General features: G+C 49.0%; 1 protein-coding gene across 2 annotated transcripts in view; it reads left to right on the forward strand.

The window, feature by feature from the left end:
• The first annotated feature begins 560 nt into the window (after positions 1–560).
• The window catches only part of PLEKHA7 (pleckstrin homology domain containing A7), a 233,189-nt gene continuing 216,836 nt past the window's right edge, over positions 561–16,913 (forward strand). For both annotated transcript variants that reach the window (XM_025356218.1, XM_025356219.1), the window contains exons 1-3: positions 561–655; positions 775–851; positions 930–987. In XM_025356218.1, coding sequence (XP_025212003.1) covers positions 570–655; positions 775–851; positions 930–987 — 221 coding nt within the window. In that variant the 5' untranslated portion in view covers positions 561–569. The remainder of the gene's footprint in view (positions 656–774; positions 852–929; positions 988–16,913) is intronic.

Here is a 16,913-nt window from a genome sequence, read left to right on the forward strand (position 1 = left end):
AAGCACTTTATGCGATTGTTACTTCATTTAATCTACACAACAATCCCGTGGAAACTCGATTAACCTTACAGGGGAAGAGACGGAGGCTGGGAATATGGCAGGAACCTGAGTGTTAACTTGGTTCACACACGAGCGGAGTTCCCGGGTCGGGAAGTTCTGTGGTGCGGGTCGGCCGGCGTTTACCGAGCGTTTGGGCGCGCGCCGTTTTCGGAGTTGGTCGGGTCCAACCGTGCGCCCCGAAGCTGCCAGGCGCTTCCGCCAGCGGCCCCCCGGGCAGCCTGGGTCTCCCGGCCTCGGGGGCAAAGGGGAGCGCCGGGACCAGCAGGCTGGGGGCGGGGAAGGCGTGAGGACAAAGGCCGCGGGCACCGCGCCGGGCCGGCCCGTGAGGCGGCGAACTCCGGTAGCCAGGACCCGGCCGGGCGGTCGCTCCCCGAGGAGCCCGCGCCTGCATGGAGCGCCCCGCGGCACAGCCGGGCCACGCGCAGGCCGAGCCCCCACCACCGCCTCCACCCCCGCCCGCGCCCCCGCCCCCTCCCCCCCACCCCGCGGCGGCTCCGCGCTCGGCGAACATGGCGGCGGCGACGGTCGGGCGGGACACTTTACCTGAGCACTGGTCCTACGGGGTGTGCCGGGACGGCCGTGTCTTCTTCATCAAGTGCGGCGCGAGGACGCGGGGACGCGGGTGGGGGCGCGGAGGTAGGGGCGCGGGGCGGGGGCAGGGCGGGCGCCCCACGGGCTGTGGCGGCGCTAACAGGTGCACCTCTCTGCCCGCAGTGACCAGCTTCGCCGCACGACCTGGCTGCACCCGCGCACCGGGGAGCCCGTCAACTCGGGCCACATGATCCGCTCAGGTGGGCGCCGGGCCGGCGGGTGGGGGGCGCGCGCCGCGGCTGCCCAAGTTTGACCGGACTTTTCTGGCGTTTCCGCAGACCTGCCCCGCGGCTGGGAGGAGGGCTTCACGGAGGAGGGCGCCAGCTACTTCATCGAGTGAGTGAGTGGGGACGCCGCGCTCGCACCTGTGCCGCGAGGGTCCCTCCAGGTTCCCGCCGGGCGCCCCGCCCTCCCTCTGCTCCCGCCGGCCCGGGCTCGTTGGCGCGCGCTGCGCCGCGGCCGCACTCAGGGTTTTGTGTGCCGGAGTTGTTTGGCGGCCTCAGAGAGGGAGGCGGTGGGGGCCGCATCTACGGTGGGGACCTGGGCGGAGGGGGGAAGGGGCCGCAGACTCTGCGCCCCTGGACCTTGCAATCCGGCTGGATTCGGGTGCTGGTGTGAGGGCTGGGCATGCCTGCCCTCTGGGGTCTTGGGCTGCGCCCCGCCGGGAGAGGCGGGTGCCGGGACCAGGATGGGCTCGGGTTGGGGGAGTAGAACGAGTTCTGTCCTGGTGTGGGCTTCCTGCGGGGTTGGAGTGGGGAGAGGGAGAGACTAGGGGAATCTCGCTTAGGAGGACCCCCTTCTCCGGCCACAGTCTCTGGGATGGTCGCGGAGAGTCGGAACCTCGCCCCCGGCCTCCATCCACTGCGCGGGCCTGCGGGGAGGGAGGGGGTGGGGAGGGGAACTGGTCAACCAATGACGTTCCTCGAGCGCTCCGCGTCTTTTCGGCCGGAGCTGAACAGGGCTATCGCTGGTGCCTGGGTTAGTCCAGGGGCAACTTTTTCGCAAAAACGCCGGAGCGTTGGCGCACCAGCCAGGTTACCCTGGGTCTGTAGGATCAGTCCATGTCTGATTGGGGCGCAGTAAGTGAAGGCGCGGGTCAGGCTCCTATGCCAGTACAGGCTTTGCTTTCCCACTCCGGCGGCAGCCTGTGTTGCAGCGTGTTTCCCTCTGCCTGCTGAGCTCCGGGAGACCAGAAACTGCCTTTGACCTCTTGCCCCAGTGCCCGACAGAGAGTAGGCACTCGGTAAATGTTTGTTCACTGAATGAATCAACTCGCTAAAGGTCTGGATGGTGGTCTGACTAGTACTGGGTGTACTTCGGCGACTATGAGTCAGAACTACTACTGTTAGGAGTAAAGCGGCTTATTTCAAGAAAACCCTGGAACCTCCTTTTCTGGTTTGGGTTCTTGCACAATAGTTGAAAATACTAATGGGTGAGATTTACAGACCTGAGGATAGGGCCTTGCTGCGGTTCTGTTGCCCTGCCTCGTATGTGTGTGTGTGAAGTTGGGGAGTTGGCTGGGGCCATCAGAATCTTGCTATCAGTGGGCCTCTCTGGCTCATAACTGCATCAGTTGATATTATTACAATTATCCTGTGTGCCACACGTTCACACGTTGTTCTAGGCATTGGGAACAAAAAACAGACAAAGTGCTCATGGAGCTTGCAATCTAATAGGAGAGGGAAAGGAGTAGAAAATAAGTAAAAAACACGAATAATAATATCAGATCGTGGTTACTATTGTGCAGAAAGTTAAAATAAGGTGATGTGATATGGAGTGACTGGGTGGCGTGGTTGTACTGGGAGATCGGGATAGTGTTTCTGAATAGGCAACGTTTAAAGTAAAATTTGAATGACAAGAAGGAGACATCATGTGATGATGAGTTGGCAAAGCATTTCGGGAAGAGCGAACAGCCAGGGCAAGGGCTTAAGGCAGAAAAGAGCTTGGAGTTTAAGGAGCAGGAAGGCCAAGTAGCTGGAATGTGGTGCACAAGGGAGAAAGTGGCATGAGGAGAGGTCACAGGTAGGAGAGAGGTAAGTGCTGCAAAGCTTTCTGAGCCAGGGTGAGGAATTTTCTTACTTTATTCTAAGTCCAGTGAAACGTCATTGGAGGGTTTTGAGCAGGGAAGTGGCATGATTCGGTTTGTGTTTTTAGAACGATCACTGTGAGGAGATTGGATTGTAGGTGGCCACTGCAGGGGGAGGCAGGAGAGCAGCTGAGGCTGTTGCCCTTGTCCATGCAGGAGTTAGCAGTGGCTTGCCTGAGGGTGGTAGCACAGTAGTGGTCACATTCAGGCTATGTTTAGGAAGTAGGCTCTTCACGCCTTCATGATGGACTGAATAAAGTCTGTGAGAGAAAGAGAAGAGGCAAAGATGACTCCTCAGGGCTCGAGCACCTGAGTGGATAGCATTCATATTGTTGAGATGGGAAGAGCCGGTTTGGGGTGGAGGAGAATCATGAGATCTTGTTTTGCCATCTTACATTTGAGATATGAGTATGTCAGAGAGTGATCTGAAGCTTGGTGGGGAGAGAGGATGGAAGAGACCCACTGGGCATAATATATGTTATTCGAGACCATGGGATTAGATGAAATCCCCTTGGAAGAGAGTGCAGACAGAAGACCGATGTTCTGAGCCTTTGGATGGTCAAAGCAGTGTTTAGAGGGGAGAGAGGTGAAGCCAGCAAGGAGACTGAAAAGGACTGAGAAGGTGGGAGAAACCCCAGGAGAATGCATGGTCACAGAAGTCTTAAAGGACAAAAGCTGACTGGAGTAGGTGGAAGATAAAATACGGGGTGAAGACAGGGAGTCAGTTAGGCAAATCTTCCAGGTAGTTTTGTTGCAAAGTGGCGTTGAGACATTAGCTGGTAACTGGAGAGGATGTGGGTTTGAGGGAGGGTTTTCCTTTCTTTTTTTTAGTGGAAGATTGTACAGCATGTTTTGTTTTGATGGGAATGATCCCATGGAGAGGGAGGAGTCGATGCTGCAGGAAAGAGAGTGGGCAGTTGCTGGAGCAGTGTTTCTAAGAAGGTGAGAGGGATGGGATCCATGGCTTGCATCTCACTGGCCTCACCCAGGGGCAGGGCCCATCATTCATTTGACAGGAGGAAGGGCTGCAAGTGTTCCAAATTACCAGGTGCAACCTTGGACTGGGTGTGTGAGGCCATGTGTGGGACTGTGGAGGCTGGAGCACAGCCTTCCACACCTTTGCTGACTCTTCCATGGTAACTTGTCTGTGAGGTCCCTAATGATTTTCCTACAGTGAGCTCCCATGCCCCCAGGGCCTTGGATCTTCCAGGCCTAGGGAAAGCAATGTGTGACAGTGTTCCCTACCCTTAAAGGCAGGGCCCTGTAGCAGATGATTGTACTTTGGACCTCCTTCTGTGACAATTTTTTGAGAGACTTAAGGGTTTTGGGAGTAATTGTTCTCTCCCTCATCCCCCGCCCCCCACATAAAAAAATGTTTTACTGACAAATGTTTGTCTGATTTCTTAGCTTTGCCGTGAGCATTTCTGAATGTTTGATTTTTGTGTTGAGGGCAGGAGCCTCCTCTAACTGGCTCATAGAGTGAGAGGGACAAAGCATTGACACAGCTGATTTTATTTTTCCTAATGGATCCTTGCACAGGAAACTTGTGTGAGTTTTTACAGGATGTATTCAGTTGTTCCTCATATTTAGCAGATTAAAAAATTTTAATTTTTGAAAAAATTGTAAGAAACAGAATCTTCCTATGTCTCCTAGTCTGGAATACAGTGGTGCAGTCATAGCTCACTGCAGCCTTGAACTCCTGGGGCCAAGTGATCCTCTCACTTCAGCCTCCCAAGTAGCTGGAACTACAGATGCAGGCCACCATGACTGGCCAGCAAATGTTTTAATACTCTCCAGAGTCCATTTCTTTTCTTTCTTTCTGTCTTTTTTTTTTTTTTTTTTTTTTTTTAAAGACAGCATTGCTCTGTCACCCAGGCTGTAGTGCAGTGGCATGATCTCAGCTCACTGCAACCTCTGCCTCTTGGGTTCAAGTGAGTCTCATGCCTCGGCCACCCCCAAAGTAGCTGGGACTGCAGGTGTGCACCACCATGACTGGCTAATTTTTGCATTTTTAGTAGAGATGGGGTTTCACCATGTTGGCCAGGCTAGTCTCAAACTCCTGACCTCAAGTGATCCGCCTTCCTCAGCCTCCCAAAGTGCTGGGATTATAGGCATGAGTCACTGCACCTAGCCTCAGAATCCCTTTCTTGAAGCAGAAAAGCTTGAGCTTAGGCAGGTGAATTTTAGTTTTGATTTCTGTACTTTTTGTTCAGTTTTGCATTAATGAGGGACAAAATATATAAGAAATCTACTGCTGATTCTCCCAGTTCTAGACTAAAGGATGTTGATAACCCCTTTAAAAAGATTTTTTTGGCTGGGTATAGCGGCTCATGCCTGCAGTTCCAGCACTTTGGGAGGCAGAGGCGAGGGGATCACTTGAGGCCAGGAGTTTACGATCAGCCTGGGCAACACAGAGAGACCTCATCTGTACAAAAAATGAAAAAATTAACGGTGGTATGCTCCTGTAATCCTAGCAACTTGAGAGGCTTAAGTGTGAGGATTGCTTGAGCCCAGGAGTCTGAGGTTACCATGAGCTGTGATTGTGATACTGTACTCCAGCCTGGACGACAGAGTGAGACCCTGTCTCTAAATAAATAAGTAAATAAATGACTTTTTGTACTCTAGCACTTCTCTACTATGAATCTCTCAGCTGGGTAGCAAGGTATAATAGTAATTTTGATAATAGTGTCATTAACAGAAGTAGCAATAATAGTAGTAATAATTATGTAACAGCCTAATCTTTTTGAGTCTTTGAAAAATGGTAGGAACTGTTCTGTAACTATCATTGATTTAATTCTCACAATAGTTTGATGAGGTAGCAACTATTACTAGTTCCGTTTTACAGACATAGAATCTTGCAGTAATCCTGGACATTCCTAGAGCAGATGGTTTTTTCCTTGTGTCTTTTCTTATTTGATCTTTGTAACAGCCCCTGGAGGCAGGAGGGGAGGAATCATCCCCATTCTTCAGATGATGAAACTCAGGTCCATGATGGTTCAGTGATTTTGCTGAAGTGTTTGAGCTGAGACTAGAATATAAGTCTTCAGTCCCTCGTGTGATAGCCACAGTAGTAGTGGTGGCTCCCACCCCAGGCCATGCATCTTGAAGGAGATGGATGCCCATATGCCATTGCTCTGAGTTAGGCTTCCCCAAGGCTCATGGGGCCAGACCCCATCTTTGCTTTTTCTGGGGACTGAGGTACTTTGGAAGGGCAGTATCCCTTGGTCTCCTATGCTGATTAGTGGTGGTACATGTCTCTGATTAGTAAGAAATTGAAGACATTGATTATTAGTAAATACAATTTGGCAGACACAGCTTTTTAAAACATGGGACCTATGAGGGAGAAGTTTCTAGAAGAGACCATGGGAGTTAGAGTATTACACTGGGCTGCTCTTCAGTGGTTTCATGGAACCTTGTGAATTGTGTTCCCCCTACAGCAGATGTTCAGTAGGTCGTGAGGCAATGAGGAGATGTCAGAGAAGAGGGGCTCAGGCTGGGCGCGGTGGCTCAAGCCTGTAATCCCAGCACTTTGGGAGGCTGAGGCGGGTGGATCACGAGGTCAGGAGATCGAGACTATCCTGGCTAACATGGTGAAACCCCGTCTCTACTAAAAATACAAAAAACTAGCCGGGCGTGGTGGCGGGCGCCTGTAGTCTCAGCTACTTGGGAGGCTGAGGCGGGAGAATGGCGTGAACCCGGGAGGCGGAGCTTGCAGTGAGCCGAGATCATGCCACTGCACTCCAGCCTGGGAGCACAGTGAGACTCCGTCTCAAAAAAAAAAAAAAAAAAAAAAAAAAAGAAGAGGGGCTCAGCCACCTTGCCTGTGCCAAGGCTGTTCCTTGAAGGCAGGCATCTTATTCCCCACTTCCGAGACTTAGGCACCCAGCGCAGGGCTGGGAGCTGAGTAGGCACTTGATATATCTTGAGCAAGCAGTGTTTTAAAGAGACCCAATGAGTTTTCTAGGTATTACAGGTCTTGGAAAACTCCTTACTGGGAAGGAGATTGGGGTGGAGGAGAATGAGTAAGGTGAAAGAAGCTCAACAGCCACAAACAGGCCTGTCAAGGCTGGTGCCTAGACCCAGGCTTCTTGGATACAGTCAGTTGCTGTTGAGAACAATGTTCAAAGCTGGCCAGTGGAGGCTCAGTGGCCTCCTCTGCGTCTTCATTTCATATCCTTATTGCTCTGCATCTGGGACTGGGACCTATTGGCTACTGGACTAGGCTATCTTCCTTCTCTGGCTGTTGGTCCCTTGGCATCCTCTGTGACTTGGCACAAGGGTACTGGCAGGAACCAGCTAATTGCTGCACAAGACCCTTTCTAGCTTCAAGTTTCTCAGTTTTAGCTTTGGGGTTGTGTGGAGCCACCCTGTGTAGGTACTGTCTCTTTGTGAGTACCTGTCCCTAAGTGAGGACAGCTAGACTCTGGGAAAGTCACTTTTGAGGCTTGCAGTAAGGCTAACTTTCCCCTCCCCTAGGACCTGAAGCACGTCCTAGCAACAGGACTGGCTACATAATTTGCAGAGCCTAAGTGTAAAATGAAAATGCAAGGCTCCTTATTCAAAAAGAAGGAAAAAGTATTAGCTTGGTGTAAATGTAATTGTGGTTAGTGCCATTACTTTTGATGGTAAAAACTGCAATTACTTTTGCACCAACTGAATATCTTTAGGCCGGGTGTGGTGGTTCACACCGGTAATCCCAGCACTTTGAGTGGCCAAAGTAGGAGGATTGCTTGAGCTCAGGAGTTTGAGACTAGCCTGGGCAACATGGTAAAACCCCATCTTTACAAAAAATACAAAACTTAGCCGGTGTGATGGCGCATGGCTGTAGTCCCAGCTACTAGGGAGGCTGAGGTGGGAGGATCGCTTGAGCCTGGGAAGCGGAGGTTGCCGTGAACTGAGCTCATGCCACTGCACTCCAGCCTGGGTGACAGAATGAGACTCTGTCTCAAAAAAATAAAAAATAAAAAATAAATCATCTTTAAAGATACTAAAATATAAAATTTTGTTATTCTGTAGTTTTTCCCTTGACGTCATTTTTTAAAAAAATTGCTATTTATGGGCATGGTGGTGGGCACCTGTAATCCCAGCTACTTGGGAGGCTGAGCCAGGAGGAACACTTGAACCCAGGAGGTGGAGGTTGCAGTGAGCCAAGATTGCGCCAATTGCACTCCAGCCTAGGCAACAAGAGTAAAACTCTGTCTCAAAAAAAAATTTTTTTATTTTTGCTATTTAATGCCATTCTACATAAAGAAAAATTAAGTTTAAATTATTAGCATAAATGTTATAGTTACTTCTATTTTGTAGAATATAATGTTTTAAATGTGAATATCAGTGCATTTACCTCATATGCTATGCTAGGAATTGCCACCACCATACCCCACTCCAAGACACCATAGAGCACAAGCACCTGTATCCATGCCCCCCGGGCAGTGGGGAGGAGCAGGGCGCCCAGGCAGGGCTAAGGGCTCCAGGAGGCTGGGAGTGGGCAGTTAAGAACCTGGCCCTCTGAGGCAGGGAGTGGGGACCAGGCATGAGTCCTTCAGAAGGTTGCCTCTGGAGATAATGCCAAGTATCGAGGGTGTGTGTTTTGTATTCAGCAACCCATTTTTTAATCTGAAATTAAAGGGAGTTGGAGAGTGAAGGATGAAACAAATGTGACAGATATTCAGGTGGGGATCTTGTAGACACCAGGCCTAGAAGGCCTTTAGGAAAGCCAGTGAATACTGGATGGCTCAGGAGGCTGCCCTTAATTATGCCCTCACCCAGCTGACAGTCTTCTGGGCCACCCCTACGAAGGAGTCTGTCCTGTCGTCTATATTTTCCTCCCTAGATAAATGTTGAACTTCATGGTAGTGAAATTTATCTTGTAGAATGTCAAACCTGTTGATTCACTTATTTGTCATCTTCTTTTTTTTTTCTTTTTTTGTGACAGAGTCTTGCTCTGTCACCCAGGGTGGAGTGTAGTGGCGGGATCTCAGCTCACTGCAACCCCTGTCTCCCGGGTTCAAGTGATTCTTCCACCTCAGCCTCACGAGTAGCTGGGACTACAGGCGTGTGCCACCACTCCCGGCTATTTTTTGTATTTTTAGTGCAGATGGGGTTTCACCATGTTAGCCAAGCTGGTCTCAAACTCCTAACCTCAGGCAATCCCCCTGCCTTGTCCTCCCAAAGTACTGGGATTACAGGCGTCAGCCCCCGTGCCCAGCCGTTTTTTTTTTTTTTTTTTTATAGATGGAATTTCATTCTTGTTGCCCAGGCTGGAGTGCAATGGTGGGATCTCGGCTCCCTGCAACCTCTGCCTCCCTCATAGCTGGGATTACAGGCGTCCACCACCATGCCCAGGTAATTTAGTAGAGACGGGGTTTCACATGTTGGTCAGGCTAGTCTTGAACTCCTGACCTCAGGCTATCCACCCACCTTGGCTTCCCAAAGTGCTGGGATTACAGGCATGAGCCACCATGCCCAGTCTTATTTGTCATCTTTCTTATTGAGGTGTTGCTGGGAACAGCAGTCCCAGAAACTTTATTTCAAAACTGGGAGTAATAGGCCCACAAAGAATTTCTGGCAAACTAGCAGCTTACATATATATTAAAATAGAAATTCTGAACCCCCTCATTGAAGGTTAAGAAAGGTTCTCCCAACCTGGCAAGTTTTGGCAAAATCCCATGCTTTATATTTCCCTTCCTGGTTGTGTTTTCAAGGGTAAAAACAGGTTCACAGATTTAAACGTTAGGTTCTGTGGGAAAGGAAAAACAGTGAGTGTTGTTTAGAAAGCAAAAGGAAGGATTAGGAGCCATAATTTGTACCACATCTCCAAAAAGAAACTTCTTTAAGAAAACCTCTTTAAGAAAAATGGTTGCTAGTTGCTTCTTAAGGCTCTTTACCCAAGAGAGGAGTGTGTTTTAGATACAGGACAGATGCTGTGTTGGGGAGAGGTGTTTTTTTTGCCACCTCATGTGATGAGGGTGGGTGTATGTTTCTTGTGCCTTGATGGCACCCTCTCCATTCTCTCTCTCTCTTTTTTTTTTTTTTTTTTTTTGAGACAGAGGTTTGCTCTGTCACCTAGGCTGGACTGCAGTGGTGTGATCTCAGCTCACTGCAACCTCCGCCTCCTGGGTTCAAGCGATTCTCCTGCCTCAGCTTCCTGAGTAGCTGGGATTACAGACACCCACCACCATGTCTGGCTAATTTTTGTATCTTTAGGAGAGATGGGGTTTTACCGTGTTGGCCAGGCTGATCTCAAACTCCTGACCTCAAGTAATCCCCCTCCTTGGCCTCCCGAAGTGCTGGGATTACAGGCGTGAGCCACCGTGCCCAGCCTCTATTCTCTTTTGATGTCTATGGGAGTAAATTTGGTGCTTCCTAAATTGAGAACTTTGGAAAAAGATTAAGACAGCACTTTAAACAGAAACATGTGCAGGGGCACGGAGATGCCAGTTTACCCCCTGTTAAGTCTGAGGTGACAGAGGACTGCAGGAAGACTGCTTGTTGGCTTTTCAGCCTCAATATGTGGAATATTTGGCTCTTGTTTGCTATCTTCAGTGGATAGCACAGCACAGGTTTGAATCTCTTTGCTCAGTGTAAGACAGCAGCATCTCAGTAAACTGGCAGGTGTCTTAAGTAAATATTGGCAGAGGGAAAAACACAGAGGAATATGGTTGTATTTGCCTGTTGTTTTTAAATGGCTGTCAAAACATTTGCTTTTCAATTCTGAAATGAGAAATATTTTGAGTTAATGTTTTATCGTTTACAGAGTATTTCACGAACATTCTCTGGTTTGTCCCATAATTATAGCATTTTTTTAGTGTGGGAATTTGGGCTCAGAGGGTTAAAGTGACTTCTCTAAAGTTGTATACTGGGCTGGGCACAGTGGCTCACGCTTGTAATCCCAGCACTTCGGGAGGCCGAGGCGGGCAGATCACCTGAAGTCAGGAGTTCAAGACCAGCTTGGCCAATGTAGTGAAACAACATCTCTACTAAAAATACAAAAATTAGCCAGGTGTGGTGGTGTGTGCCTGTAATCCCAGCTACTTGCGAGGCTGAGGTAGGAGAATCACTTGAACCCAGGTGGCAGAGGTTATAGTGAGCTGAGATTGCACCATTGCACTCCAGCCTGGGCGACAAGAGTGAAACAATGTCTTAAAAAAAAAAAAGAAAGAAAAAAAAGAAAAGAAAAAAAAAAAAAAGGTGTATACTGCATTAGCTGAGCTTCTTCAAAGTTCAAGGGAGAGGCCTGGACATATTGTTCCTCATATCCAGGCTTCTCAGACTTTTCAGCCATAGGTCTAATGGCAGAAGAGAATGAAGGCCAACTCACCTAGGAGACTGGATGCAAGAAGTGCCATTAAATGTTGGTTCTGTCCAAAAATTCATTGACAGACTAAAATTGAGACTTTACCCTCTATTTAATTCATTATGGAATCCTTTCTCATATCTTCCTTTCAAATCAATACTTTGGCCAGATGCATCATGTTTATTGCTTTGTGTTCTAAACAGGAATGTGTACCGGCAGAGGAATGCCAGATCCCCCTGTTAAGTCTTAGGTGACAGAGGAGTGTGGGGAGACTCCTTGTTGGCTTTTCAGCCTCTCTGGGCCCTACATCTCCAAACAGGATGTACAGGAGGACTTAAGGAAAACATCAGCAGCTGTGGTAACCTTGGATTGTCTTTTGCTTGTACTGAGTTGTGAGTTGTGCTGGATCACTTCTCTCTCTCATTCAGCCTCCTCACACTCTTCGGGATACCGGCCTGGGCAGCAGGGCTGGTTTTTGTTGAAGCCCAAAGCACAACTAGGCAACTTCATCATGCAGAAAAATGTATGAAAAGAGCTTTTGATGTGGGTGACAGCATGTGTAAAGAGACGGTAGCCAAGTGTGTGGACTTTGGAGTCAGACTACCTAAACTCTAATTCAGCTCCACCATGTATAGTTCCTTAACCTTGGCAGGTTACCTACTCTCTTTAAGCCTTACTTCCTCACCAGTAAAATGGGGTTAAATGTGAGGATTATGTGAGTTAATTGATGGAAAGGGGTTAGCAAGTAGTAGTGCCACATTTACTGTTACATTATAAATGCCCAATAAATGTGAGTTCCTCTTCTGTACATCTACACAGCTATGAGGCGGAGTGAAGACATGACTTCTGAGTCCTAACTGCATTCAGTGGCTGCAGAAGTCTGGTGCCCTTGAACTAGGATTGCCAGGGTCAGGGGCATGCAAACTGTAGAACTGAACTCACAAGTTGGTTTAGACCAATAAAAACTGCACAGCCTTGGGCTGGGCGCAGTGGCTTATGCCTGTAATCCCAGCACTTTGGGATACCAAAGTGAGTGGATCACCTGAGGTCCGGAGTTCGAGACCAGCCTGACCAATACGGAGAAACCTCATCTCTACTAAAAATACAAAATTAGCTGGGCGTGGTGGTGCATGCCTGTAATCTCAGCTACTCAGGAGACAGAGGCAGGATAATTGCTTGAACCCGGGAGGGGGAGGTTGCAGTGAGATGAGACCGCCCCATTGCACTACTCCAGTCTAGGCAACAAGAGCGAAACTCTGTCGCAAAAAAAAAAAAAAAAAAGCCCGACTATTCTGGTACTTAAAGGATACCCTTATTCTTGGAAATACACACTGAGGTTATTTGCTCTTGAGTAGTTAAGTTGTGTGATGTGGGGGAAAATTATGTTGGGGGGAAGGAGTGGATGACAGAGCAAATAGGGCAAAATATTAACAGTGGGTGAGTCTGAGTTAGGGGTGAAATCCTGAGAAAGAGGTAAAACCAGGTTTACCTCTTTCCTGGGCAGTTAGAAGGCTGCACAGATGTCTGCTGCTTAATCTGTGCAGCCACCTGGTTATCGGCTCTGACCACTAAAGGACAAATGCATTGTCTGGCACGTCTCAGGTCACAGGTGTCAACAATAATCTTCGTGGTGCTTTCTAGTTGAAAAATGCATTTGTTGTAGAGGCAGATATTTTGATTGTCCTCATTTTACAGATCAGGCATTTGAGGCTTGTGGGGGCAGGGAGTGGTGTTTAATAGATCTTTCCAAGGCCCCAGCATCACCGAGGCGTTTGAGACTTGAACTCAAGTCTTCTTGGCTCCAAATTCTATGCAGTTTCTACCATGGTACATGGTGCCCTGTGGCTCTCATCATCACTCTTTCTATTCCTTTTTTTTTTTTCTTTAAGAGTTGAGGTTTTATTCTATTGCCCAGGCTGGGGTGCAGTGGTACCATCTCAGCTTACTGTAACCTCAAACTCCTGGGCTCAAGCAATCCCCCCGCCTCAGCCTCCTGAGTAGCTGGGACTACAGGTGTGCACTGCCATGCCCGGCTAACTCCCTGTCTACTGATTCCTCCCTCTAGGGTCTATCCCTCAAAAGTAGTTCTCTGCCTGCACCTTCCCTGATGACTGTGAGGCAGAAGCCCCCTTGGGCCTCCCTCAGAAAGACAGGGTAGAAGAGTGATGGGTGGTAGATAGTCCCCAGGCAGAACTGTGAGCCAGTCCCTGGTGTGCTCTGGGGGAGTGGACCTCCTCAAGCCGGAGAGGCACCCTCTCCCCCAACAGATGTCAGCTGACCTTAGCTTAGGGGCTGATGAGCTTCTTAAGCCTGCTTAGAGCCAGGCTGTCTCTTTCAGGTCCTGCCAGAAGAGCATTTCCAGCATCACAGCCAGTTTTCTCAGGGTTTCTCAGGGGCTTTTTTGCCAAGACAGAGCCTCGCCCTCTTGAGGTCTGACAGCTTGGAGTTCATGTGCAGTCTCTTCCTGGGGCTGCTGGCTACGTCTTGTGACTTCCTGCATCACACTCTATGGTGCAGGGAAGGGGGACAGCATGCTTGGGGGATGGAGGGGCCAGAGATTCCATTCCAGCCCTGTACTAAGGCCCCTGGCTGCACAGCCTCCTGTGTTCTCTCCCACTGGGTGAGGTGGGAGATGAGATCGTCCTCTTCTCACGAAGAGGGGAGCCAGAGCAATGGTTTAGGTTAATTCAATCACCTTTGCAACAGTCATATCCTCTCCACTTGCAAATTGAGCTGTCTGTACCTGTCCACAGATGGAATGAGTTGACCATCTTGAGGGGTGGTGGGCACCTTATTGGGGCAGTTTAATTGGAGGCTGGATGGCTTTTGATCAAGGAATTATCTGTTCAGTCACCAGACTCCAATTAAGCAGCTACTCTATGCCAGATATTGGGTGCTGCGGAGAGAAGTGAAGCTCACTGTTTCTGCCCTCCAGCAGTGCCCAGTACGGGAGAGGAATGCTGGACAGTTCCAATATGGGTGCCTGGGGCTGGGGAGCTTCAGAGGGTGAATGAGGAAGGCCAGGCAGCCATGGAGCAGAGCAGTGAGTGGCCTGAAGCAGGAGAGGCCAATGCAGAAAATGTGAAGGAGCTGGGGATTAGGAGTGAGGTCCATGGTACCTGTGTGCCTGTTCGGGTCTCAAAGAGTTAGTTCTGAGTTAAGGAGTAGGGACAGACCTTGGATAAAATCCTTCAAGTAGCTTGGCTTCAGGTGCGTGGTATATGGGAGCTATGCCCTAAGGGGCTCCCTGAATTCCTTTGTCTATAGGGTGGTGCCACATAGTGTTTACAAAACATGGATTCTGGGATCAGAGTGCCTGGGTTGAAATCCTCACTCTGCTTTTAGCTTGGGCTGGTCACTTGAATCTGTCTGTGTCTTTAGATGTTTCTTCATCTGTAAGATGGGGACAATGACTGTACCTATCAACTTAGAACAGTATCTGGCAAATTGTACATGCTATATAGGAATTAGCTATTATCACTGCTACTCCTATAAAGGAAGCCCCTTCCTAAGGTGAAATGTGGCCTGGTTGACAGAAGAGCTGTGGTTGGTTCTCTTTGGGGAGATCGCCTAAGGTCAGGGTAGCCAGAGGGAGGAAGAACTGTGCTTTCTTGTTGAGACTTGTCTTTAAAAGGAAACTTGGCAGTAAATGGTTGGTGCTAAATATCAAAGAAACTGTTTCTCATCTCGGAAGCCCTGTGTGGCTGTGTCAAACCAGAGAGAAGATGAACAGGATTCTGGAGGGGTGTCATGGCTCACGCCTGTAATCCCAGCACTTTGGGAGGCTGAGGCAGGTGGATCACTTTAGGTCAAGAGTTCAAGACCAGCCTGTCCAATATGGTGAAATCCCGTCTCCACTAAAAATACAAAAACAAAAAAAATTAGTTGGGTATGGTGATGCACGCCTGTAATTCCAGCCACTCGGGAGGCTGAGGCATGAGAATCATGTGAACCTGGGAGGCAGAGGTTACAGTGAGCTGAGATTCCACCACTGCACTTCAGTCTGGGTGACAGAGTGAGACTCTGTCTCAAAAAACAAAACAAAACAAAACCAAAACCGGTTTCTTTACGTACCATTGATTGACACATTTGATTTACATTCCTTGTCTATATCCCCCCTCCAGTGGAGAGGATTCCCACATGTTAGTATTAGGGTTTGCATCTGGTTCTTTTGTGGAGAGACAGTAACCCTGGTATCTATATTAGAGGATTGGTAAGGGGCAGTGAGGGTAGAAATGAATTAGAGCTTCTGTGGGGTGGGGCTGGGAGTCAGCATTTATTACAAGCTCCACAGGTGATTCTTACGGATGCTGAAAGTAGAAGCATCTCTGAGCTTCAGCTTTCCCATCTCTAGAATAACGAAACTATTTTTCTCCCTAGTGTTATTTAAGAATGAAATGTGATAGCCTGTCTGAAGCTCCTACCATGTTATTCAGCACATGGTAGGTGCTCAGGCATTGTGAGTCTCTTTCCTTATAGAAGAACATCTGTCCAAAGTCATTGGGTTAAACTGTGTGAAAGGCCTCAAGCGAGTATCAGTGGGGTACAGCTGTCTGAATGTCCATCCCGTTACCCAGGGTGGAGCCTGGGGAGCCTCTGGTTTTCTCAGTGGAAGGTGGGAATGTGCTGCCTTCACCTCTGCTGAGATGATGCTGTCAGTCCCAGTGGGAAGTGGTGGGAATGAGCTTGGGGGTGACCACTGAATGGGGCCTATGTCTGCCTGGGGGTAGGTGTGCAGCTCCACATCTTGGAACCCCATGACCACTTAGAGATCCTGCAGGTGGAGGAGGGCCTGGGGTGACAGATTGTTCTGAGTGATTGACATTGATAGCCAGAGAAGGCAAGTAGAAGGCAATTAAGCTGAGAAATGGGAAGGCTTCCTCTGTGTGGGAGAATACATATGTCCCGGCAGACAGTGGCAATGATGAGCAAGTCATGGAGATGTCTGGCATTGCAGTTGTCCCTGAGCTGGTCCTGGGGGAATGGGACAGGGCCAGGATTGTGACTCAGTTGCCATGAAGAACTCCCCAGCTCCCTGGGGACAGTGTCAGGCACAGAGACAGTGCTTAGCCAAACAGGTGTGGGTTGGTTGATTTGACATTTGCCATTACCCTCCTCAAACTGCAGATATGCAAGTATAGAGGGCTGGTTGGAGTAGGGAGTGAGTGGGGAATTGTATGGTGCGGCTGGGAGGAGGGGGATAAGTCAGTGGTCAGAGTCCCAGGGAAGAGAAATGATTTCCTACCCACCAAAGAAAGCGTTTGGGAAGATTTGTTTTTCAACACATTTTGACCTGGGGATTTAAAAAATATGGTTGAATGCTGTGAAGCTAAATATCTATAATAACTGTACCCCTTAATGCATTTCTAGATGCAATTGGTGGTGCTTGACATTATATCCACTTATGGAGGCTTCAAATAATGTTTTTTTTTAGCTTTGGTGTGTGGGTGGGAGCTGAAGAGAGCTCAGTCGGTTTTTGTTCAACTTTTTCCAACCTTTCTCACCTGACAATGCATAGATGTGTTTGTGTGTTTGGCACCCGATGGTTTTGAAAATTCCGAGGGGATATTAATTTTTTTGGGGAAAGGAAAGTAATTGGCTTCCTGTTCTGTGAATACATAGATGTTTAAATTAGAACCCAAAGTACACTCTTTATTCCAAAAGCTGCATGTGTCTGAGGAGCCTAGTGACATACGGTGTGAGAATTGTGGGGTAATCTTGCCAGGCCTTTCAAGGCTGCTCCTTGGGGAGGGAGGTCTTGGTTGGTGCTGATTGCCTCCTTGAGTCAGTGGAAGGGTTTGAGAGTTTGTTGTTTGTTTTTTTCCTGAAGGTTCGTGTTGGGTTTTGCTCAGTTCAGGGGTGCTAGTGAGCTGAGGGGTGGGG

The sequence above is a fragment of the Theropithecus gelada genome, chromosome 14 (assembly GCF_003255815.1).
Source record: "Theropithecus gelada isolate Dixy chromosome 14, Tgel_1.0, whole genome shotgun sequence".
Lineage (NCBI taxonomy): Eukaryota > Metazoa > Chordata > Mammalia > Primates > Cercopithecidae > Theropithecus > Theropithecus gelada.